The 27,016-nt window shown below is 45.3% G+C and overlaps 1 protein-coding gene and 1 pseudogene across 1 annotated transcript; both read right to left on the minus strand.

The window, feature by feature from the left end:
• Positions 1 to 14,454: 14,454 nt before the first annotated feature.
• On the minus strand, positions 14,455 to 18,838 carry LOC111959072 (complement C3-like). The gene is given in 2 exon segments (XM_023980498.3): positions 14,455 to 15,942; positions 15,944 to 18,838. Coding segments are annotated over 2 exon segments (3,837 nt in total). The 5' UTR covers positions 18,836 to 18,838; the 3' UTR covers positions 14,455 to 14,997.
• Positions 18,839 to 18,877: 39 nt separating this feature from the next.
• LOC111958702 (complement C3-like) overlaps positions 18,878 to 27,016 on the minus strand; it is a 32,545-nt pseudogene continuing 24,406 nt past the window's right edge.

Here is a 27,016-nt window from a genome sequence, read left to right on the forward strand (position 1 = left end):
ATTGCTAGACAGTAATGGACTTGGCTAGGGAGAAGAATGTTTGACTTATTACTTCAAACACAGAGTTGCCTTCCCCACACTACTGGTGTGTTGAGAAGTCACTGTAATGCCTCTAAAGTTTTGAGRATCTCTTCTCTATCTTTGACTCACATTTAGTTTCGTTTCTCGGGTATTGCCTGATTCATGTCTTGAAACAATGACGTAATGGTTTTCTTATTGACTTAACCTCCCCTGTGTAGTTGGATTAGTGAATATTGATAGAATGTTTACGTGTCCCTATAGAGTATCAACTACATTTTTATGAGCACATTATCTAACCGTATAAATCTTCGCACTGGGATAACATCTAGCCGACTGACGCAGTTGCTTAGATTAGAATAGTCACTAGAAAATCTATTTAACAGCTGTATTCATCCGGCCCAGCAGAGGGCAGCCATGCAACACAGAGGTGTCAAACCACAGATCACATTTCCCCACACATGTTCACTCTCTCAGACCTCTCAGTCAGTGGAGGCTGGTGGGAGGAGCTATAGGAGGACGGGCTCATTGGAATGGAAGTAATGGAACAGAGTCAAACGTGGTTTCCATATGTTTGATGTKTTTGATACCGTTCCATTTATTCCATTTCAGCCATTACAATGAGCMCGTCCTCCTACAGCTCCTCCCACCAACCTCCACTGCTCTCTCTTTCTCTCTCTCTCTCGGAGGACCTGAGCCCTAGGACCATGCCTCAGGACTACCTGGCCTGATGACTCCTTGCTGTCCCCAGTCCACCTGGCCGTGCTGCTGCTCCAGTTTATTATTATTTGACCCAGCTGGTCATCTATGAACATTTGAAAATCTTGGCCATGTTCTGTTATAATCTCCACCCGGCACAGCCAGAAGAGAACTGGCCACCCCTCATAGCCTGGTTCCTCTCCAGGTTTCATCCTAGGTTTTGGCCTTTCTAGGGAGTTTTTCTTAGCCACCATGCTTCTACACCTGCAATGCTTGCTGTTTGGGGGTTTTAGGCTGGGTTTCTTAACAGCAGTTTGAGACATCAGCTGATGTAAGAAGGCCTTTATAAATAAGTTTGATTTGATGCTCTCAGTCAATGGTGAAGCCTACCAGCAAAAAAAGAGAAATGCAGTGTGTGTCATATGGAGAGATAGCGATTCACACATTCAAATCCCAAACATATCTAAAAGACAGTCATAAAACAGTCAATAGAAATGGTATAGTCGTAGTCAAGCTTTAGTGTGTTCCCTCTCTTGATCCACTAAGTCAAGACCCAGTTGCCCATAGTGCTGCCTAGAGGGTGAGGGGCACTATTTTTAGGGCGGATGTCAGCAGGCAAGTAATGAGTAATGGAAGGGACAGTGGGCAATGCCAAGGTGCTGAATTCATTCTCAGAGAATGGAGGGTGAAAAGAGGAGGAGGTGTGTGTGTGTGTGTGTGAAAGAGTGTGTGGTGTGGTGCAGGTGTGGGTGTTTGTGCATGTTTGTGTGTGAGAGAGAGCGCGTGTTCGTTAGATTTACGAGGCTCTGATGGACATGGAGAAGGATAAAGGTGCCTGTCGGTCAGAGTTAGGTCCTGCCACTCACCCTCCTGGGAAAGCAGGACTGGGTGGCATAGTGGCGGTGCAGATTTGGCAATGTCACTTTGATCTGTCGGTCTATTATCTCCTCGTCAGCGGACGGAGAGCTGCCCGGCCGGCCTGCTGATAGGTGTACTGGACATGTTGCCATATCAACCCTATTCTTAGATCGCATTCCTCTTCACAGGGTGGAGGAGKCCATAGGAGTTAGCCTTATAGAGAACGGTAATATAGGAATTAACAGAGCTAATTCAGTCCTCTATGACTTTGTTTGTCATTTTATCCGGGTATTCTAAGATCAACATTGGTTGTCTGTTATACTACCCATTACCTATCCAACTACTGTAAAAAGCCTGATGCCTTTAGCAGTCATGTCTAAGTCTGCCTCACTTCCCGTTCACGACGTGGTACAACTTGCGTCCGCTGTTGTTCTTGTCGTAAACCCCCTGCACCTTTTGACCCGTGGAATCTTGTAAACAGTGTGGAAGCGCAAATGTGTCGTCTGTGACTGCCGGATTTAACGAGGTAGACAGGTCAGTGAGGGGTCAAGCCATACCTTCATCTGAACCATGAAAAACCCGAGAGAAACCAACTTCTGTTTAGTGTTCAAACACACACACACACAACACCCACCACACACCACACACACACACACACACACACACACACACACACACACACACACACACACACACACACACACACACACACACACACACAGGCATGCATACACTCACACACACACACACCCCTCTTACAGTACATTGCACGCCCTTTATCTGCTCAGCAAACAACAACAGGACCCCTTTACACACTGCTATCTGATGGCAACACATTAATGCATGCCACAGAAAGGCAGGCCATCCAAATGAGCCCATTTCTTCAAGCAGACCTGCCTCTCAACTGCTCTGATGAGAGACAAGGGTTTCTAACAGCGCCCCAAACCCCATCAACGCTCCCACACACACACCACCACACACACACACCAGACAGACACACACCGAACCTTCATCTCCCTACAGTGCCGTGTTGGTATGGAGTGCTGTTTGAATTCCAGGGAGCCTCAGGGCCCAACGTCCCATGGGCGAGTAGCGCTCTTAGAAAGGTAATTTCAGCTGGAGCATATGTCACACACTTTTGCGTGAAGTTAATTTTTCAAAGCCAAGGCACATTCCACTCTTTTGAGGGAGGAGTGTGGATCCCCGGGTTTTCGAATGTGGCCTCCTGACCAAGCCTTGGGAGTTAATGTGTTCAACTCAAGGGCATTCTTCCGGCCCACTTCTTTGATGGAGGTCCCCCTGGTGATGTAGTGGTGGGGCCCCTGCGTCCTTAGGATCTATGACAAAACAGCACACACATTTGCAGTCCCTCTGAAGAAATTTAAGATGTTAACGTTTGGGTGCACGACATTGTGAATAAAAGCATGTTCGGTGTTAAGATCATGAGCTTTTATATAGATACACGGTATCCAGTCAAAGTTTGGACATAGCTACCTTATATTCAAGGTTTTTTCTTTATTTTACTATTCTACATTGTAGAATAATAGTGAGACATCAAACTTTGAAATAACACATGGAATCATTTGTAGAAACCAAAAAAGTGCTAAACAAATCAAAATAATATTTTATATTCATTCCAAGTAGCCAGCCTTTGCCTTGATGACAGCGTTGCACACTCCTTGGCATTCTCTCAACCAATCCTTCACCTGGAATGATTTCTAACAGGGTCCTTGAAAGAGTTCCTACATACGCTGAGCACTTGTTGGCTGCTTTTCCTTCACTCTGAGGTCCAAGCTCATCCCAAGTCCATCTCAAATTGGATTGAGATGGGTGATTGTGAGGCCAGGTCATCCTTGATTCAGCAGCACTCCACTCACTCTCACTTCTTGGTAAAATAGTCCTTACAGGACTGCCTGGAAGGTGTGTTGGGGCATTGTCCTGTTTCGAAAAACAAAATGATAGTCCCACTACAGCGCAAACCAGATGCGATGGCCGTATCGCGTGCGAATTGCTGTTGTGTAGCCATGCTGGTTAACGTGTGTCTGAATTCTAAATAAAATACAGACAGTGTCACCAGCAAAAGCACCCCCACACATACACCGTCCTCTTCCATGCTTCACGGTCGTAACCACACTTGCGGAGATCATCCGTTCACCTACTCTGCATCTCACAAAGACACAGCAGTAGGAAGCAAAAATCTCAAATTTGGACTCATCAGACCAAAGGACAGATTCCACCAGTCTAATGTCCATTGCTTGTGTTTCTTGGCCCAGCAAGGCTCTTCTTTTTATTGTTGTCTTTTTAGTGTTTCTTTGCAGTATTTTCGACGGATTCCCGCAGTCTCCTTTGAAACGATTGAGGTTGAGATGTGTCTGTGAAGCATTTATTTGGGCTGCAATTTCTGAGGCTGGTACTCTATGAACTTATCCGCTGCAGCAGAGGTAACTCTGGATCTTCCTTTCCTGTGGAGGTCCTCATGAGAGCCAGTTTCATCATAGCGCTTGATGGTTTTTGCGACAGCACAAAGTTCTTGAAATTTCTCGTTTCTCTTTGCTTATTTGAGTTGTTCTTGCCATAATATGGGCTTGGTATTTTAMCAAATAGGACTAATTTCTGTATATCAACCCTACMTTGTCACAACACAACTGATTKGCTCAAACTCATGAAGGAAAGAAATTCCACAAATTAACTTTTAACAATGCACACCTGTTATTTGAAATGCATTCGAGGTGACTACCTCATAAAGCTGGTTGAGAGAATGCCAGAGTGTGCAAAGCTGTCATCAAGGCAAAGGGTGGCTACTTTGAAGAATCTAAAATATATTTTGATTTGTTTAACACTTTTGGTTACTACATAATTCCATATGTGTTATKTCATAGTTTTGATGTCTCCAATATTATTCTACAATGTAGAAAATAGTAAAAATAAAGAAAAACCCTTGAATGAGTAGGTGTGTCCAAACGTTTGATTGGCAGATGTACAGTAGCACACAGCCAGCTGCAGTGGACATTCTTTGATAATTKGCCATTGTTCAAGTATGTCTTCCTAGGATTCTAAAGAGACAGAAATAAGTTTTCGGTCTCTAACCCTTGGCACTGATGAATAAAAACAAAAATGACTTAATCGGGGGAAATTTGCTGCTCTGTCATTTGTTCTGTAGATAATCGGTCAGAACATAATAGTCAATATAAGGTGATGAACAGATGAACATGCCATATGGGACAAGGAGGGGAGAAGGAGAGTGTAAATATCAGTCAAGGTTTGCACTTTGGTTGCAAACCAGGCACCAGATGCATTATGTCCAGACCTGGCGCCAGGACAAAGTGACTAAGGTATCAGATAAGACCCAGATGCAGACAGCTAGAGTCACAGATGTTTATTGRCCCAAACAGGGTCAAAGGCAGGSAGACGTCCGTAATCAGGCAAARGACAGGTCAAAGGCAGGCAGAGGTCCGTAATCCAGGGCAGAGTCAATAAGGTACAGAACAGCAGGCAGGCTCGGGGTCAGGACAGGCAGAGGTTTGTAAACAGGTCAGAGTCAGGCAGGTACAGAACGGCCGGCAGGCTCGTAGTCAGGGCAGAAATAATGATCCGAACTGGGGAAACTAGGAAACAGAACTTGAGATAGCAGGGAGACGGGAAAACACTCTGGTAGGACCTGACAAGGCGAACTGGCAGCAGACAAACAGAGAACACAAGTATAAATACACTGGGGATAATGAGGAAGATGGGCAACACCTGGAAGGGAGTGGAGACAAGCAGAAAGACAGGTGAAACAGATCAGAGTGTGACAGCACCCCCCCGCAGTCAAACCATCAGGAGGCGCCTCACTGTGTATGCCGGTTGGCCGTAGATGAGACGGGGGAGCGGGGTGGGTCTGGAAACAGGAGACAAAGAGCTGTGAGACATTGGTTCAATCCTAGACACATGAAAAGTGGGATGAATACGAAGGGTACGTGGCAACAGAAGACGAACAGCAGAGGGGCTAATGATCTTGGAGATGGCGAAAGGGCCGATAAAGCGGGGGGATAGTTTTCAGAACTCTACCCGGAGGGGCAGGTCACGAGTGGACCATACCCGAGATGATACCAGGGAGCCGGGGTTCAGTGGCGGTCCGCTTGTTGTTGATACCTGAAAAGGTGGTCTTGAGAAGAGCTGACCGGGCTCTCTTCCAGGTTCGGTGACGGCTGATACCCCAGGGAACACTCGAAAGGCGAGAGCCCAGTGGCAGAGCAGAGGAGGGTGTTGGGGGCGTATTCAACCCAGACAAGGCAWTGAAGAGTCGTCCCCAGGTCTTGATTGGCTCGCTCYGACTGGCCRWTGGACTGTGGGWGGAACCCGGAGGACAAGCTGGCCAACGACCCAAAGCGTGCGGAACASCTTCCAGCCCAGGACGAGAACTGAGGGCCCTGATTGGAGACCATGTACATGGATCCAGAAAACGTGCTGCACCATGAGCTGGGCCGTCTCTTTGGCAGAGGGTAGCTTGGGGAGAGGAATTAAGTGGGCARYTTTGGAAAACCGGTCCACTACTGTCATRATGGCGGTGTTGCCATCAGATATGGGGAAGACCYGTGACGAAGTCCAGGGRTAYGTGAGACCAGGGACGGTGAGGGACAGGCAGTGGTTGAAGAAGACCAGCCGGAGCTTGCCAAGGAGTCTTGTTCTGCGCACAGACCGTGCAGGCGGTGGCGAACGAATGTCCGGGACCATGGTAKCCCACCAAAAGCTTTGTCTCACAAAGGCCAGAGTGTAGCCGCGGGGCTATAGTGGTGTGACAGTGCATCCGGCTTGATGTTCTTGGATCCTGGTCGGTGGGAGAGGGAGAAGTTAAACCGGGTGGAAAGCAGGGCCCACCTAGCTTGCCTGGAATTGACACTGGAAACTGTGCGGAGATATTTCCAGGTTCTTGTGGTCCGTCCACACAATGATACGCGCCATGTTCTTCGCCTACTATCCGCAAACCAGGATGGTGCATTCTTGCAGGCAAACTGCGAGAACAGTGGCACCCATGGAGACGGCTTGGAAGGCCAGAGGCGCAACATGAACTGTGGTAGCGGTACGGTTTCTTCACCGTGTGTCATTTGAGGCCCCAAGGTAGTTGATGCACAGGACGCATGGTTTTGTCCTTCTTCTCCACATAGAGGACCCTGCGTCGAGAGGGAGGGGCAAAGGATGGAATAACACTACTGCAGCTAGGGAAGTCCTCGATGTAGGTCTCCATGAGCCTGGTCTCCGATCAACGTATTAGAGAGAGTTACATGTCATCCCGTTGGCAAGGATGTGGAATGCAGAGGAAGATGAACTGCCCCGGGCCTTACTGAAAACTCCCAGAGGCCCTGGTGAAGAGGACCCGGGCAACCTTCAACCACCGGAACGTCCCGGGGCAGGCTGCGCATGACTTCAGCAATGGCAAGTTTAAGAAGAGGCTCCAGCCCATGGATTGGCACCAGCAGGGTCCAGTCTATGATGGGATGTGTCACTGGAGCAAAGAGAATCCCAATACCACGGGATCCGAGGAGACTTAATCAGCATAAATTGGATTGCCTCGCTTTGGTTCCCTGATACTCGTAGGTTATGGGAGTGTTGTAGTGACCCGGCCTATTAGAGTTTCGTCCAGCGCTCTAACATCCATGGGAAGTGGAGAGGGGCTGAGTGTGGATGCCCAGCTCTGGACGCCAGGGTAGCATCCAAAATACTCTCATCAGCTCCAGAGTCGATGAGAACCCAGAGAGATTTGACTCGTTCCCCGACAGCAACATGACATGGAAAGGATGCGAGTAAGGGAGAGAGAAAAGTTCTCCTTACGCACCAGAGTACTGCTGGAGCAGTTTACGAGCAGCCCCTCTCCCGGACAAGGAGAATCAAAACCTCCGAACTTCCTGCACAAACTCTTCCAGACTAGGCAAGATGGACTGTTGCTCCCACACCGCCGTGGTCCAGGCGAGTGCCCCCGGACATCAGCTTATGATGTACGCTATCCTCGATCGGTTGAGAGGGAACGAAGAAGGCTGAGCTCGAAAATGAGAAGCACTGGGAGAGAAAAGCCCGGCAGGTTCCTGAATCTCCAGCGTAGCGCTCGGAGGAGTAAGCAGGTTCTCGGGACACTGGGTAGGCTGGGAGACTACGGGTGTGACCCGTTGCCAAGTAGGGAATCCGCAGAATTGCTCCAGCAATGTATCGAATGCCTGGTCAGGGTTCGCCAGGGTATGGAGTCCCTCCATAGGACATTGCAGTAACTCCTCGTGTCTTCTAATGGTGGCTCCTTGCAGGGAGACAGCATTGTGGAGCTGGTCTGAGTCTGCTGGTCAGTCTGGGCCAGTTTGTACTATCAGAATCAGGATAAGACCCAGATGCAGACAGCTTAAAACATGAAAATCATGCAGCTCATTAGTTCAGCAACACGTTGCAATATGGCCCAAGACATTTCGGTGGATTAAATCGACCCATCCTCGTAATCAATTAAGCAATGCAGGCCTACCATAAACACGTTTCCAATACATACAGTTCCATTACAACCACGAAAAGCAATAAACTACCATAAAAATAGAATGTAGGCTATCTATTTCTATGATGAAACATACCATATGTAGCTATACCCATTTGGGTTCTTGCATTGAATTATGCTAATTCTTCTTATATCACGCATACCACAATAAAATGTTAAACGTTCAAATGCTGAGACCATTGAGTGCTTTTGACCAAGAAGTGACACATCTGCAGTAACTGAGTATTCCAGCCACTCTCTTCCTATGAACCAGTTGCTCCTAAAATAACATTTTTGAACAGAAAACCTGCAGCTAGGGTAGGATTCTATAGAATAACCTGGGCTGGCTCCTCTGTTCCAAGATTGTCAGGAACAGTTGTAGGTGGAGCAGACTGTGGAGCCATTATCTAGGCGATACTAGTGGAAGGCTAGCTGGAGCTCAGAAGCATCATCACTGCTGGGCTTGGCCGCGGCCTCAGYGGTTTGATTTCTGATATCCATTGTGGCAGTGGCAGATTAGCTGGTTAGAGTGAAATAGGCTAATAACACTAACGGTTTTTACAGCTGGCTAAGAAGCTTACTAAACTCTGTAGTGGTGGGGTGTGAGGCAGAGTTGAGTGAAGCAGCTTGAACTGTAAACTTGACCCCGTCTTTATAAATCAAAATCAAATATTACAGGCGGCGGTGTATCACACTATTCACATAGCCTACCCTAGATGAGCAGCGTCATACCTAACCACCCAGTGGCTTTCCATAGCCTCCCTACACAAACATACACACTCTCCACGACGCTGATACAGCACAGATCCAGATTTTGAGCCAACCTGTCACTCAATCATTGGAATTGTTTTGCTATTTTTAAATAGAGACAGAAAATGTAAACTGAGGTGGCACAAGTTTCAACTGAGGGGGCCAAGACCCCTTTTGCCCCCTTGTGGAGCCCGGCCCGATGTTGTCACTGACTCACTGCACCATGGTTATACCAAGGCATTCACATCTCGGATTCGGCCGGTGACACAGCCTTGATTTGCTGGATCTGTTTGTCTCTTAATTTCGACGCTGACAGTGGACATGGTTACGACATCCCCAGCCGTTAGCCCAGCACAGCCTCAGGCTTCAATTTTGCCAGCTTGCAGGGTGTTGGTTATTTTCAGTTCCCAGGGATAGCTGGCTATCAACTATATTTCACTGCACATTAGTAGCAGGCTACTGTAACGACGAAGCAGAAAGGAAGCAGGTGCAGATCGTGAGTTTAATAATAATGAACATAGAGAGTAACAAAACAAGAGCAGCGTCTGGACATGAAAACAGAACCAATACTACCTGATGACTCAAGTAGGTGAGGGCTAAATGAAGGGAGATTAATCAGGGTGGTGATGAAGTCAGGTGTGCTTAATGATGGGGAGCAGGTGTGCGCAATGTGGGTTGCCAGGACTGGTCGTTAGTAGACCGGCGACGTAGGGAGGGAGCAGGCTTGACATCTACAGTCATAGAAATATAATTACTACATGTTGAGTGTACTCATGAGTGTGCTGTCAAAATGCTGTCTGACGGACTTTTCTCATTCTAGTAATTCTCTATTAATCCCGTAGCAGTCTACAATCATTGAAATACTGTTAAGTGCACCCATAAGTGTAATGTTCTAGTCATTCTATTTCTATGGCTACAGTAATAATGTGCTGCTGTAGGCTGCTGTAGCACTGCCTCTTGGATGCCTTCCAATGAAAGAAAAAAGATGGCCAGATACATGTCAAGTAGAAAGGAGCTCCTCCATAGCACAAGCCTGTGTTATTATTGGCTAGCTAAATCAGGCCCTCGGTACAAGGGTCATAATTCAGTGGAGTAGTACAGGCGGACTCCCTACACAGTTTTCTGGGGTGCACCTGTAGTATCTTATTTTCCACTGGGTTATGCAAGGCAGCTCTGTAACACACTACTTTTATCTAGTACAAGTTGTTTTTCATATCACCACCACCCACCCAACTTTAGCGCTTAAATTGAAAAATAACCTGGATAGAAATGGTTTGAATGTTGACACCATATGATCCAGTAGTTTAAACATTTTTCGAATGGTTTGAAAAACCCTTCTAGGTGTGAACTTTCAATTACCCTCTGTTTTTAAACAAAATAAATTACATTTTCAAGACAATATGTTACTGTATAATTTCATCTTCCTACCTGTGGCCTCAGTTCAGTTCATGTTTCTAAACCAGCACTAAATCTTACCATTCTTAATTTATCCTCCATTGAAAAATGATTATATAAATGACCCCCACCTCTCAGATCATAGTAATTTACTGCCAAGGGGTCAATAAGATGTGCGTCCATGTKTGACAGAGTGTATGTTTGAGATGTGAGAACAGCTGCTCTGGGACCCTGGAGAGTTTGAAGGAGGAGGGGAGTGGCCTCTGTTCTCCTATTTGGTCTGATAAAAAAATAAAATCTAATCACAGCGTGACACCCACTTCTGTTTACCCACACTGCCCTACTGCTCACCTTACTGGGTGTCACGTTCATCGTATAGAGGAGACCAAGGCGCAGCGTGATATGAATACATACTTTTAATATAAGACGAATGACCACGAAGAACACCTAACAAACTGACCGCTATAACCACCGAGTGCAGACATGCAACTTCACATAGACAATAACCCACAAAACCAAAATGGAAAATGGCATGGATTGTGTAGGTGTGCCATTCAGAAGGTGAATGGGCAAGACCAAAGCCAGGTGCACCAGTTTGTGTCAAGAATTGCAACGCTGCTGGGTTTTTCACGGTCAACAGTTTCCTGTGTGTATCAAGAATAGTCCACCACCCAAAGGACATCCAGACAACTTGACACAACTGTGGAAAGCATTGGAGTCAACATGGGCCAGCATTCCTGTGGAACTCTTTCGACACCTTGTAGAGTCCATGCCCCAACAAATTGAGGCTGTTTTGAGGGCAAAATGGGAGGGTGCAACTCAACATTAGGAAGGTGTTCCTAATGTTTGGTATGCTCAGTGTATATTGGGTGGTTGAAATTATGCTGAATTTAATATTTAATTAGACATACAGTACAAGTCAAAAGTTTGGACACACCTACTCATTTAAGGGTTTGTCTTTATTTTTTACTTTTTTCTACATTGTAGAATAATAGTGAAGACATCAAAACTATGAAATAACACACATGGAATCATGTAGTAACCAAAAAAGTGTTATATAAAATATATTGATTTGTACACTCTTGGAATTCTCTCAACCAGCTTCACATGGAATGCTTTTCCAACAGTCTTGAAGGAGTTCCCACATATGCTGTGCACTTGTTGTCTGCTTTTCCTTCACCCTGCAACTCATCCCAAACCATCTCAATTGGGTTGAGGTCTGTTACATCTGTCCCTGCCACGCCCTCTACTTCTCATCCTGCGTCTCCCTAACCATCCGCCACTCCCCCATTGCTCTCTCCATCCCTCTCTCTGTGTGGGTGTATCTGATTGTGTGAGTGGAGACAGGTGTGCTGGAGTCAGAGCAGATCCCCACCAGCTGCAACCTGTTCCATAATCAAGACCTCTACAAATACTCAGCCCTGCCAGTTCCACACTGCCAGATCATAGTCTCTGCTCATTCTGTCAGCTCTGACTCTGGTCCCTGTTGTCAGTCCCTCGTCTCATCAGTCCTGTTTCCCTGGACCCCCTCTCTACTGCTTCTTTGGATTCCGCTTTGGACCTGCTTACCTGCCCGAGCTCCCCCTGGCCTGCACCCCTGCATCTTACTGATGTCCTTTAGTAGTGGTTTATTTGCAGGAATTCGACCATAAAGGCCTGATTCCCGCAGTCTCCTCTGAACAGTTAATGTTGAGATGTGTTGAACTCTGTGAAGCATTTATTTGGGCTGCAATTTCTGAGGCTGGTAACTCTAATGAACTTATCCTCTGCAGCAGAGGTAACTCTGGATCTTCCTTTCCTGTGGAGGTCCTCATGAGAGCCAGTTTCATCATAGCGCTTGATGGTTGTTGCGACAGCACAAAGTTCTTGAAATTTTCCGGATTGACTGACCTTCATGTCTTAAAGTAATGATGGACTGTCGTTTCTCTTTGCTTACTTGAACTGTTCTTCCATAATATGGACTTGTTCTTTTACCAAATAGGGCTATCTTCTGTATACCAACCCTTCCTTGTCACAACACAACTGATTGGCTCAAACGCATAATGAAGGAAAGAAATTCCACAAATTAACTTTTAACAAGGCACACCTGTTATTTGAAATGCATTCCAGGTGAAGCTGGTTGAGAGAATGCCAAGAGCGTGCAACGCTGTCATCAAGGCAAATGGTGGCTACTTTGAAGAATCTGAAATATAAAATATATTTGGATTTGTTTAAAACTTTTTTGCTTACTACATGATTCCATGTGTTATTTCATAGTTTTGATGTCTTCACTATTATTCTACAATGTAGAAAATAGTAAAAATAAAGAAAAACCCTTTGAATGAGTAGGTGTGTCCAAACTTTTGACTGGTACTGTATGTTATTTGACTTAGTCTATGACGTCGAAATAATAACGTTGATTCAAACATACCATTTTCCTATTTAAAACTGTTTAGTTTTGTTTAGAATTTGATTAGAATTATTTGTTCTCTTTTTAGGCCTTATCAATAATGAATTTAATCTTGCCTATTGACCATGTTTGGCACGTCCATGCTCAGCCATAATGCAGTTTACAGTAGGCCTAGCCCCTATATCAGTGTGAATGAGATTGAGGCCATGCAATTATTTAGAACAATGTGGACTGCAAATGGGTTCAAGTAAGCCTATTTAGCAAAGATGGGATAGGTCTATAGATTGTTATTTCGTTTCTGTAAGCCATTTAACAAACTACAATGGACTAACATTGGAATTGGAGTTGATTCCAAGGCAAAACTGTAAATACACAACCTGAAGCAACTGCATATTTCGCCAGGGAGCACGTTCTGATTGGCCAGTGAGGGACCAAGCCTTGACACACCGACAATTTATTAATTCTTCAAAACCCAACCCTGAATTTATAGCACTATTGCCTGCGCTTAGATTGACCATGTCACGACTCCTACCGAAGGTGGCTCCCCTGCCTGTTCGGGCGGTGCTCGGCGGTCGTCGTCGCCGCTTTACTAGCCGCCACCGATTCCTTTTTCCTTTTCTGTTCGTTTGGTCTTATTAGTTGCACCTGTTCCTTATTGTGTTTTTTGATTTTTGTCTATTTAAGCCTGTTWGGCCCGCCTAGGTATGTGCGGGATTGTATTTCTGTTAGTGTGTGGATGGTCTATTGTATTTTGTGTTTCCGGACATTTTGGGTCCTGTGTATGGGCCGGTCAGTTGATGCGCCGTGTGTTTTGGCGTGACCGTTTTTCCCCGGGAAATAAATGTACATTTATTCGAACCCTCTGCTCTCTGYGCCTGACTCAACCCACTGTTCTTAAAGGACTCTGACAGACCATTGCGTTAGGTTTGTTAAAATATGAAATGGTATTAAAATGTGTTATCTGTCCATTCTCTCGGCATTGTGACCAGATTTCCTGGTCTTTCCATGTATTAAAGAGAGATATTGTTTCAAAATAATGCCATGCTTCGTCAATCATTTTACTTTCGCTATGATGATGAGTTAAATTGTTTCACCCAACAGATCTGTACACTTGTAAGATGCAGTGTAGGCCGTCATTGTAAATAAGAATTGGTTCTTAACTGACTTGCCTAGTTAAATAAATGTTAAATAAAATCAATCAAAATKAAATGCGTGCCTGACTACCTCCGGATGTGGTCAGAAAGAACTGATTACAATTAGTTCACAATGTGTATTTTGATTGTCTACACCTGTCCAAAAAATGTGGACACAATCAGAATGTTGACAAGATCAGGACAAAGAACGCATGTTAGCACCAGGTTTTGTCATCTGGGTTCAGGAAGAGAGTGGTGGTTAATATGGGGTGATTATTGATATTTTTGTCTAATCTTCACGGATTGAGACTGAAATGTCCTTTAAACACTCAGAGCCACTCCGGCTGTGTCATCCCCAAGGCTTACATGAAAGGTTCCGCATCAGTGTGTGTGTGCGTTTACACGTGTGTGTGTGTGTGTGATCCCACTACAACTGTTGTCTACTAAAATACATACTGCATATCTCCCATCAATCACAGAGACACACTACCTCCTGGTAAGGGTCAGTGTCCTTTGTCTGTACCCCTAATGTAAAAACCTTGCTCATAATAAATTAACAACTGATTATAAATTATYTTGTTTCTATAAACAAGTTTCCACATCGGTAAAAGCAGTGATGAAAGTGTCTATTACCCTGACTGACTTGTATACAGTACATCTTATTTGCTGAGTGACGTATGGGGCAGGAGAAAATGTTTGCTAATCCTGATCGCATTTGGTAAAAACAATGATGAAGTGTTGAAAGATACACAGTACTGATTTAGAATGAGAACAAAAACAGTTATCATCCCACTCAACTTTAAACTGAAGTAGTTTTTGATTGGTGTTTAAAACCAATAAACAATTAAATCCACAAAATGACTGGTGGCACGCACACAAAGGAATGAGACAAGACATTTTTTTTCATGCATTTCTTTCATGCTTATTACAGCAGGCAGGGGTAATTTTAGTGCTAAAATAAAGGCATAGAAAATGTAACTATGGCATAGTAATCTATGACGATGATGACTGCAAATGGCACATATAAATGTATGTGTAAGTGTGCCATTTGCAGTCGTCATCATCGTAGGTTAACTTTAAAGAAAAAAACATGTTCTTTCCCAAACGGCTTTATTGTACACAGTGTACATCATTTACTGGTCAGTTTCAGAATGTATTCGAAGTGGTCAAACTCATCGTCATACACTCTCTAGGTTACAATGAGATGACAGGGCATGCAACCTGGATTGAAATGTTACAAAAATGTAAATTTAACAAAACAAGAGAAACTAAACAGGGCAGCCGAAAGTTGTGATCTGGTTAATGAACTCATCGATGCCCAGACAGACTTTTCTGTAGTCTCTGGATGTGCACTCTTGTTGTGAGGGCCAGTACTCTATCCATGTCTGTTCTCCTAGGACATACTTGTACTGCAACAGTCCTTTCTCCTCCACTTTGTGCAGGTCTTCAGACTTCCCCATAATCATGTATGTTTTCCCCTGCTTTAGACCCAGAGCCTCTCTACAGTAAGATAGTCCCATGAAGTCACGATTCCTTCCCACTATTACCTCATCAGTACCTGGCTTGACGACTTCATCGATCTTCATGGTGTAAGTGTCTGTGTGTGTCGTCAGCTTCGAGTCCACCACCGTAGCTTTGTAAATGTAATCCAGTCTCGCGCCGCAGGCTTTGTCTATGCGGTTGACATCTGGCTCGTCTTTCTTCTGCATACTGCAGCTCTCTTCCGCACACGTGCACACGTCTCCAAGACACAGTCTGCTCAGAGTACCCCCCTCCCTCTGTGGGTGGTAGAACTTCACACAGTGCTTCTGGTTGTAGTATTTGTATACAGAGATGGCAGCAGGCTGTAGAACTCCTACTTCCTGTACTCTGTGAATCTTAAAGGATATTCTGTCTGCTAATTTATGGGACACCTTGTCCAGATAGAGGATGAGAGATCCTCTTTCAGATAGAACTTTGTCCATCTCAAACTTCTCTATGTAGCGCTCCCTCCCCTTGGACAACTTTTTCAGATCATCTGTGTCTACGATGAAGCCGGTCAGCAAGCCGATGTCCAGGATAGACATGGTCGCATCTCTCTCTGAGTTACGATACAACACCTCAACAGTGAGCATAAACGACTCCTTGGCGTCCTCGTGGCTTGTTTTGTCCATCTTAGTGAGGGTGACAGAGAGGTCAAAGCTTTCACAGTCACTGTCCTTCTCCGCTGGCAGGGGCATAGTACAGTGTCACCACCGACAAGGTCGCCTCACTATTTCCTGAGGCTTTTACTGTCAAGTCCTTGTCTATGGAGTTGACCTTGTCTGTACGAGTGTGGAACTGGTTCTTGTTGTTGATGGACCACTTGGTGACTGATGCCCTGCCGGCCACCTCTAGATTGATGTTCAAGTCAATGTCTTTCAGGTCCTTCACGTTGCTCCAACACTCAGCCACAGCCTGGAACACCATGATGGTGGACTGTGTGGATCCGTATCCCCCTCCCACTTTCTTCTGCTTGTTAAGCCACCTGACTATTGGGCCGGCCTCTTCGAAGGCCTTCACCTTGACCAGGGCAAGCAGGGCATACGACGTGGCCTCCAGCGTGTACTGGTGACCACCTGGGACTGGCCAGTGGTCCAGCTGTGGAGAGGCGAACTTCAGTAGGGTCTCCTTTTTGAGTTTCCCTGCATTGGCCAGAGCATAGGAAGTCATAGCTACAGCATAGGGGTTCGTGAGGTGGGGAAGACGCTTCTCGAGGTACACTACTGCCTTATCCATACTGCCTGGTAGGCTGTTGGCAGACTTCTCACACAGTGAGCTTGCTTCCTGCATGGCGATGAGAACAAAGGCTGTCATAGACGCGTCACTGTCTGACCCCCTCACGTTACCCGTCATCTCTGAGTGATAGACAGGAGCAAACTCATTGAAGATGCCGTCTGGCTGTTGTGTGTTCAGGATCAGCCACTTGACAGCACTACATAGCACATTTTCCTGAACACTGATCAATGTACTGGACATGGCAAACACCTTTACTACGTACGCTGTCAGCCAGGTGCTGCTCTTTGTGTGGATCCAGGCAGCGTAGGAGCCATCTTCTTTACGGTAGGCCAGCTCACGTTGGTAACCAATGTTGATGTACTTGATGGCTGTGTTCCGTCTGTCCAGGCCAATATCCTCCCACTTTTTGGTGTTGTCCAGGTAGTGTGTAGCAATGACAGGCAGGGTCATGTAGATCATGTTCTGTTCCCCACACCCGACTGGCTGAACTATCAGATTGCCCAGAGAGTCTCCACTGATGGCCTGCTCCACCAGCACACTGGTCTGCTCTCCACCTGTCACACTGATCAGTGTGTCAGCATCAGAGTTTGGCACTTGGTTCCGGGGCACTCCACTACGTATGTGTGCCGTCTGCTCACCACCATGTTTAACCGGGTTCAGGAGTACGTTGTTTTCCTTCTTGACCAGCACTCCCTCAGCCACAACGCGCAGGTCCCTCTTCACACCGTCATTGCTGCCAGAGTTTTTCACAGATGCCTTGACCTCAATGGAGTGCAGGCCCAGCTTCATAGGGATGATGACATAGGGGACAACCCGGGTGGACATGGGGTCCATGTTCACTTCCTGCTTGTACTTACCCTTCTTGCTTGCCGAGCTGCACACCTCGCCATTCTCCATCAGCTCAACACGCACAGTGATGGGGTCTTCGCTGTAGTTGTGAAGGATTGCTTTGACCTCCAGCTGTTCGTTGCGGACAGCTGAGTAGGGCAGCTTTAGGTCAATGAAGAACTCCTTTAGAACTATCATCTCAAACGGATCTGCCACACAGATACTATGAGTTTTAGACAGGCTGATGGCTGTTATCTGCCAGGTTGTGATGGAATCTTTCAGGAAGTTGTTCTTTGTTACAGACGTGGTCTCGCAGTGCTTATCTTGGGCGGGGCATTCAGGAAGATTGGTGTCTTCCCACATCCAGCTCTCAGGGAACTGACTACGAGACACAATGTCTTCAGACCGCATGAAAGCATCATCATCCTCCTCTTCACTGCGTGAGAGCAGCAGTGCATCCTGTTTGAATTCATCMTTTTTTGTGGCCATCTCATTGCAGCAGACGAGGAAGGCTTGGATGCAGACATCCCCATCTATGATGTACTGGGCCCGTCTGTCACAGGTGTACCCCATTGTGTTGTCCCTCAACCTGTCCACACAACACTCCTTGGCCAGACCATTGTACTTACTGGCCATAGTAGTGATGACGTCACTGATGGTCACTGCTCGTCTCCGCCTGGAACTAACAGGACAGCTGGGGTCTGTTCTGATCACAGTCCCTTTAGCGGTGTTGGTCTCAAATACCAGACCAGCATCGTAGAACACCCCCATATTATCTGCTCCCCCTCCAGCTGTACAGCCTGTATCATGCTTCTCTATGGTGTCCCAGATCTTGGTCTGTGTGAGACGGTGTTTGTTGTTGAGAACGTAGACTCCCTTGTCTACAGCCACCAGTCCTACTTTAGCTCCCGGGTCTCCAGTGATGGTCAGACTGAAAGCCTTACGAGGCTCATAGGATGCCTTGGGCCTGGTCGACGTCACTTTCAGCGAGCCCATGCAGGAGACCTTGACGTCAACCCAGACAGAGTCTGCCACCAGGTCATCTGTTCCCACATGGTAGTACGCTATGATGCGGAACGACGGAAGCATTTCCTTGGAGACGGGCACTGACAGTGTCACCAGCGCATTGCCCTGTCTTCTGAATCTGCCCACTTTCACCAGCTGACCTCTACTCAGGAACATGTATGTAAGGTCATGGTTTTGTAGGGCGAGGGGTCCCAGGTTCAGTTTGATCTTAATGGGGTCTCCTATTTTCAGCTCATTAGAGTCAACCCCAACATGGAGGAAGTTCCCGGTGGAAGTCCTGTAGGGGAGAGCCTTCATGGTGGCCTCCGCCTGTCTGGTATGGAGGATACCCGGGTCCTTGGTCTTCACAGTGATTGGCAGCTCTTTGGCTGATGCCACTGTGTGTAACTTTGGCAAAGCTACTTTGGCAAAGCCATTAGCCCTGGTCACCCCTTTAGCATTATCTGGAGCCACCTCAATCTCCACTCCATTGGCTGGAGAGTTGTCGGGATTCATAATGTAAACTATCTTTGTGCGCTATCTTTATGCTTCCTGTGCTTAAGTTTTGTTTTTTACTTTCGGTTTTGAACACCAGCTTAAGACAAAGGGCATGCCAGGTTTGAAGTATTTGGGAGTTCTCTTGAAGAGGATGGTGTATGGCGAAGTGACGATCTGGATCCCTCTCTTCTCTGCCTCTACCATCTCACCCCCACCCTCTGTTAACACGCTGACTGATACAAAGATGGAGTATTTGACCAGATCATGGATTTTGGTGAAAGTCTGTGTGATGTGTTCCTTTTTCAGACAAGCCACTCCTTTACCTTCTCTGATCTCTACTCTCTGCAGAGAGGCGGGGAAGCTCTTTTTTTCGTTCTCTGTTGTGATGACACCAAACACCACATAGCCTGTCCCTGTCACTTCCTTACCATATAGATACCTTGCAGTGATGTCAACGGTCAGGTCTTTGTCGTCGATGTAGAAGAAGGCTTTACCTGGGGTCAGACTAACCTCGAAGCTGGGCAGAACATACTCCTTGACCTCAAAGTCAGATGAGAACGTCATCTGAGGAGTGCTCTGGAACCTCGCGACCACATGCCATGTCCCGAAACTGACGATCGCAGGGAGAATGAACTGTCCAGATTTGACTCCCTTATCTGGGTTGATGATCTCCCTGAAGATGGTGATGTTTTCAGGAGTCATGATCTCCACAGAGACTGCGATCTCTTTGTTCTTGGCAACTTCTTTGTCCTCAAATATCTCCCTGGTCAGAGGCTCCAGGCCAGGAGTCATAGAGAACACTCTGTAGTAGACGGTGCTGGCCGGAGTGTAAATGGTCTTGTCAGTCTGGATGAAGATGTATCCAGACTGGAAGGAGACCAGGACAACCTTCTCCAGGAGGCGGTCAGGGAACTGGGCCTGCAGGACAACATACTGCTTCTGCTTGGGGTCATCCACAAAGTGGTCCCCCCTCTGGGATGACCAGTTGTGTCATAGCCTGGAAGTTGTTTGCTTGATCCAGAACCACTGATTTAGAGACCAGCTCTCTTTGCACAAATCTACCTCCATACTTCCATTCATTTTTTAAACTGGTACCCGCAAAATCATTGTATTCATGAGAGTCTCATCTTTCCAGAGAGTGATCATATTAGTTTGTAGGCCAAACTGTTTAGACGCTACAGACATTTTGTCAGAAAACCTATTTTTGGGATGTCTCAGGGTCTGACAAACACCACTGTAGCTCGGCCACCTTCCACCGCAGATGGGTAAGGCCGCCATAGGATTGAGACGCATTCGATGCAGATATCTCTAGTATAAACTGACAGATTTTGATTTTGATTTCTTTATTATGTTACTTAGATTGATGCTGGGGTTCATTAATAGACTCAATTGTTTGGGGGGGGATGCATTATGTAACTTATATATTATAACTTAATATGTGACCAAATCCACATAGAAATGTGAGTTATAGATCTGTCATTCTCATTGAAAGCAATTCTAAGAAGCGGTAGATCTGTTCTATGTGTGTCACGTAGCTAGGAGTGGTGGGTGTGGAATCAGGAGCAGAGAGCAGATGTTTGGGGGAAAACCGTATTTATTCGGTTGAAGATGGTCACGCCAAAATAAACAGGCGAAAAAGACCGACCCAAAACAGGACACCAAACAGTCCGGAAAAATACACAAACAATAACCATCCACGACAAAACAGAGAACAAGCCCGCACAAAATCAGGCGGGCAGAAAAGGCTTAAATAGCCCTGCAATAACCCCCAAACAAGAAACAGGTGAAACCAATAAAGACATAACCAACAGAAAACAGAAAAAGGGAATGGTGGCAGCTAGTAGACCGGTGACGACGACCGCCGAGCGCCGCCCGAACAGGAAGAGGAGCCACCTTCGTTGGAAGTCGTGACAATGTGCGCTATCTTTATGCTTCCTGTGCTTAAGTTTTGTTTTTTACTTTCGGTTTTGAACACCAGCTTAAAACACCTGTAAATACAATATGTTTGGTTATGGAAAATATATTTAGATGGTGCAATGATTCTCTACGCTATACTTGCTTGTTTTGTCACAAACTCAAATTAGGCAAACTATTAGAATTTTAGCAACCAGGAAATGGAGGAGCGATTTCTGCATAGTGCATCTTTAAACCGTCAATACGTGTTAAGATCAACAACACAGATGTCCTCAATTGCTTCCAAAATGTCCTGCTCCCTTTAAACCTCTTGAGTCAATTTCTGTGGCACTGTGGGAAACTAAATGGCATAAAAAAACAATCCCAATCAATATCCGTCTGTAAAAGTGATAAATTAAAGAGATATCTGTGGTGGAAGGTGGCCGAGCTACAGTACAGCGGTATTTGTCAGTCCATGAGACAATACAAATGATATTCCTTCTCTTTTAGCCAGGTAAATACTGATCGTCTTTTCTTATTATCTGCTAAGCCATTACAGTTATAACTGGCTATACTTACTTCACCATTTACCATAATGAGATACAAGTTTCAACTCTGTTTATCAAATTGTACGTTTAGAAACATACCATTAAAAAGTACCACAATGATTGTCCATATAGCTGTGCCATGTTATTTGCACTGCTGCTGAGTAAACCTCCAATTGTTCTCCACTATTCCACCCACTAAAACCTCCCCCCAACCCAAGTTGGATTGTCGTCCCAGTGACTGGCAGATCACCCCTGTCCACCAGTATCCTAGGGCCTTTAAAAAGAGAACACAGTGCCACCCACAGAACAGAAGCTGTCCGGGTGGCTGTTCTCAGACGATCCCGCAGGTGAAGAAGCTGGATGTGGAGGTCCTGGGCTGGCGTGGTTACACGTGGTCTGCGGTTGTGAGGCCGGTTGGACATACTGCTATATTTYCATGGTAGAGAAATGAATATTAAATGATCTGGCAACAGCTCTGGTGGACATTCCTGCAGTCAGCATACCAATTGCATACTCCCTCAAATCTTGAGACATCTGCGGTATTGTGTTGTGTGACAAAACTGCACATTTTAGAGTGGCCTTTTATTGTCCCCAGCACAAGGTGCACCTGTGTAATGATCATGCTGTTTAATCAGCTTGCTGTTTAATCAGCTTCTTGATATGCAGCACCTGTCAGGTGGATGGATTATCTAGCCAAAGGAAAAATGTTCACTCACAGGGATGTTAACAAATTTATGCACAACATTTGAGAGAAATAAGCTTTTGTGCGTATGAAACATTTCTGGGATCTTTTATTTCAGCTCATGAAACATGGGACCAACACTTTACATGTTGCGTATATATTTTTCTTCAGTRTATAATGAAAAATAATGCATATCTTAATTTATTTCCACAATTAATGAGTAATATGTGTAAATACTATGTAGGCAGTTCATGCAAAGGATTGTTACCTATAACCAGGATTGACATTACAAAATGTACATTATTTATTATTATATTGGAAAAAACTATTATTGTGATTCATCCTGTATTGTCCCTAACATAATTACCCCATAGCAACAGATGTGGRATACACACACACACACACACACACACACACACACACACACACACACACACACACACACACACACACACACTCCCCACCCTTCCCCCACAAACAACCACAAGATCAAATGTTCAACAGTTGTTCCATCCCCGAGCCCAACTCAAGAGAAGACTTAATGTACAGTTGTAGCTGTTTGAGAAGGCATGTGGGTTTGTTGTTGCAAGCAAGTTTGTCATTTTCTTTTAGTAGCATTTTAAAGGGTAGGGAGCATAAACATAACTACATGTAACATACAGTGCCTTGCAAAAGTATTCACCCCCCTTGAAGTTTTTCCTATTTTGTTGCATTACAACCTGTAATTTAAATAGATTTTTATTTGGATTCCATGTAATGGACATACACAAAATAGTACAAATTGGTGAAGTGAAATGAAAAAAACAACCTGTTTCAATTTATTTGTATTTTTATTAATAAACGGAAAAGTGGTATATGTCTTCACCCCCTTTGCTATGAAGCCCCTAAATAAGATCTGGTGCAACAAATTACCTTCAGAAGTCACATAATTCATTAAATAAAGTCCATCTTTGTGCAATCTAAGTGTCACATGATCTGTCACATAATCTCAGTATATATCCACCTGTTCTGAAMGGCCCTAGAGTCTGCAACACCACTAAGCAAGGGGCACCACCAAGCAAGCAATTTTAAGAATATGGCACAAACCTGCCAAGTGAGGGCTGCCCACCAAACTCACGGACCAGGCAAGGGGCCATTAATCAGAGAGGCAACAAAGAGACGAAAGATAACCCTGAAGGAGCTGCAAAGCTCCACAGCGGAGATTGGAGTATCTGTCCATAGGACCACTTTAAGCCGTACACTCCACAGAGCTGGGCTTTACGGAAGAGTGGCTAGAAAAAAAGCCATTGCTTAAAGAAAAAAATAAGCAAATAAGTTTGTTGTTCAACAAAAGGCATATCCGAGACGCCCCAAACATATGGAAAAAGATTCTCTGGTCAGATGAGACTAAAATTGAGCTTTTTGGCCATCAAGGAAAACGCTATGTCTGGCGCAAACCCAACACCTCTCATCACTCCGAGAACACCATCCCCACAGTGAAGCATGGTGGTGGCAGCATCATGCTGTGGGGATGTTTTTCATCGGCAGGGACTGGGAAACTGGTCAGAATTTAAGGAATGATGGATGGCGCTAAATACAGGGAAATTCTTGAGGGAAACCTGTTTCAGTCTTCCAGAGATTTGAGACTTGGACAGAGGTTCACCTTCCAGCAGAACAATGACCCTAATGTGACGACCCTCCCACTCTGTCTGCCATATTCTCTCTTTGCTCTTGTCTCCTTATTAGGATGCCGGTGGGCGAAGTTGGGAGGGTCGTCAGCTACATGGGAAACACCTGGGCCCGGGTGTGTCCCAGGATAAATAGACCTCTTCCACATTCATTGGGGAGACTCTCTCCATGCAGACACCTTCATAGATTTTGTTGTGGTATTTGATGGCTTTTTAGTTGTTTACTTTGGCACCTTTCAACATCACATTTATGCAAGCAAAACACTCACTTACACTACTGATTACTGATTACACACACCATTGTTAATTGCATTTAGGTTACCTTAGTTAATAAATATATTATGTTATTCCTTATCTCCATGTTGTCTCCCTTTTGTTACAGACTTTGAGCCGGTTCGTGACACTAAGCATACTGCTAAAGCGACACTCGAGTGGTTTAAGGGGAAACATTTAAATGTCTTGGAATGGCCTAGTCAAAGCCCAGACCTCAATCCAATTGAGAATCTGTGGTACGACCTAAAGATTGCTGTACATTAGCAGGAACTCATCCATCTTGAAGGAGCTGGAGCAGTTTTGCCTTGAAGAATGGGCAAAAATCCCAGTGGCTAGATGTGCCAAGCTTATGGAGACATATCCCAAGATACTTGCAGCTGTAATTACTGCAACAGGTGGCTCTACGAAGTATTGCCTTTTGGGGGGTGAATAGTTATGCACACTCAAGTTTTATTTCTTGTTCGTTTCACAATAAAAAATATTTTGCATTTTCAAAGTGGTAGGCATTTTGTGTAAATCAAATGATACAAACCCCCCCCAAAATCTATTTTAATTCCAGGTTGTAAGGCAACAAAATAGGAAAAATGCCAAGGGAGGTGAATACTTTCGCAAGGCACTGTATGGATTTGCATTAGAATACTGTCTTGCTGTCTCTGCCTGGCCGGTTCCCTTCTCTCCACTGGGATTCTCTGCCTCTAACCCTATTACAGGGGCTGAGTCACTGGCTTACTAGTGCTCTTCCATGCCGTCCCTAGGAGGGGTGCGTCACTTGAGTGGGTTGAGTAACTGACGTGATCTTCCTGTCCGGGTTGGCGCCCCCCCTCTTGGGTTGTGCTGTGGCGGAGATCTTTGTGGGCTATACTCGGCCTTGTCTCAGGATGGTAAGTTGGTGGTTGAAGATATCCCTCTAGTGGTGTGGAGGCTGTGCTTTGGCAAAGTGGGTGGGGTTTTATCCTGCCTGTTTGGCCCTGTATCGTCGGATGGGGCCACAGTGTCTCCCGACCCCTCCTGTCTCACCCCTCCTGTCTCAGTAGTTTATGTGTCGGGGGGCTAGGGTCAGTCTGTTATATCTGGAGTATTTCTCCTGTCTTATCTGGTGTCCTGTGTGAATTTAACTATGCTCTCTCTAATTCTCTCTTTCTCTCTTTCTTTCTCTCTTTCTTTCTTTCTCTCTCTCGGAGGACCTGAGCCCTAGGACCATGCCTCAGGACTACCTGGCCTGATGACTCCTTGCTGTCGCCAGTCCACCTGGCCGTGCTGCTGCTCCAGTTTCAACTTTTCTGCCTGCGGCTATGGAACCCTGACCTGTTCATCGGACGTGCTACCTGTCCCAGACCTGCTGTTTTCAACTCTCTAGAGACAGCAGGAGCGGTAGAGATGATCGGCTATGAAAAGCCAACTGACATTTACTGCTGAGGTGCTGACCTGTTGCACCCTCAAAAACCACTGTGATTATTATTATTTGACCCTGCTGGTCATCTATGAACATTTGAACATCTTGGCAATGTTCTGTTATAATCTCCACCCGGCACAGCCAGAAGCGGACTGGCCACCCCTCATAGCCTGGTTCCTCTCTAGGTTTCTTCCTAGGTTCTGGCCTTTCTAGGGAGTTTTTCCTAGCCACCGTGCTTCTACACCTGCATTGCTTGCTGTTTGGGGTTCTAGGCTGGGTTTCTGTACAGCACTTTGTGACATCAGCTGATGCAAGAAGGGCTGTATAAATACATTGAATACGCACCAAAAGTCCCAATGCAAAGTTACACCTCACTTTTCTATTTTTAGAGTTATTGCATAAAACTGATCAGAATTCTGAATAAGACTGGTTATGCCGGAAAAAATAAACATTTGTGGGGTGGGACGTAATATTATGTAAACTCCAAAAGAAATAACTTCAAATGTATAACTTCAAATTAAACTTCAAATTTAAATTACATTTTTATCTAACTTACAATCAAATACTTAAATACTTTTACTGTTACAAATCAGCTTGCAAGGTTCATAGCCAACTAGCCTGCTATCGTTAGCCCTACTAGCCTGCTAACGTTAGACCTACCAGACTGCTAACATTACGTTAGCACTAGGTTAGTTGGCCAGTTGCTATCAACAAGAAACACATAATGCCATCTAAGCAGTTAAAAAATAATCTTACCGGAATATGCAGTTATTTTAGCCAGCCAGCTAAAGTTAGTTATTTTAGCCTACTAGCTAGCCTTGATAGCTAACTAGCCTAGCTAGCCAACCACCACAGTTGACATAGCTAAGTAGTAAGCCAGAAAACAACTAGTCTAGCACAGGCAGAAACCCACAGAACAAACAAAAAAATCCAGCAGATATAAAGTAGAGTGCGGAGACTTACCGATTGACGGCTGAGTTAACTACCAAAGCCTGCTAATGGTAACCCGACTAGCCTGCTAACATTAGCCCTACCCGCTTGTTAACATTACATTAGCACTGCGTGAGTCAGCCAGTTGCCATCAACACTTAGCTTACATTAAAGTAAACCAAAGTTTTGGAAATACATAACGCCATCTAACCCGAGAACTAATCTAGCACAGGCAGATACCCACATAACACAACAAAAAAAGYCAGCCGATATAAAGTAGAGACAGCAGAGACTGAATCGATTGACGGCTGAGTTAGCTACCACTGTCAAAGAACAGCCATGGAGAGGCCTTCAGAAGGAGAAGCCGTTTCACCGGTCAGGGAGAGTCGGTGAAACGGCTCACTTGTGTCAACACTTGGTTTGGAATGTTATTAAATGCTTGCATGGCTAGTAGCTAACGTCAGCTGGAACTAGCTAGGTAGCACCGGTTCTCCATATGATGTTGACAAATAGTTAATTGTGGGTAATTATCCAGAAATAAGTTAATAAATACTTAAACGCTAAAACATAACTATGTCTGTAGTTATAGGTGACCAGATCTTGACTACAACTAAGTCACTAAATCTTTGACCACACTGTGTTGTTACTTTGGTGAATAAAAACAAATGCTTCCTACCTTTTAAGAAATGCAGCGCTAACATACAGCTGAGTGTTAAATTCTGCCTTTTCATTGCAATGGGCCCAAAGTAGTCTTCTATCTCGGTCAATGACGAGATGAACAACAAACACACACGCTATGCCAACATCACCTTT

Source organism: Salvelinus sp. IW2-2015, linkage group LG35 (genome assembly GCF_002910315.2).
Source record: "Salvelinus sp. IW2-2015 linkage group LG35, ASM291031v2, whole genome shotgun sequence".
Lineage (NCBI taxonomy): Eukaryota > Metazoa > Chordata > Actinopteri > Salmoniformes > Salmonidae > Salvelinus > Salvelinus sp. IW2-2015.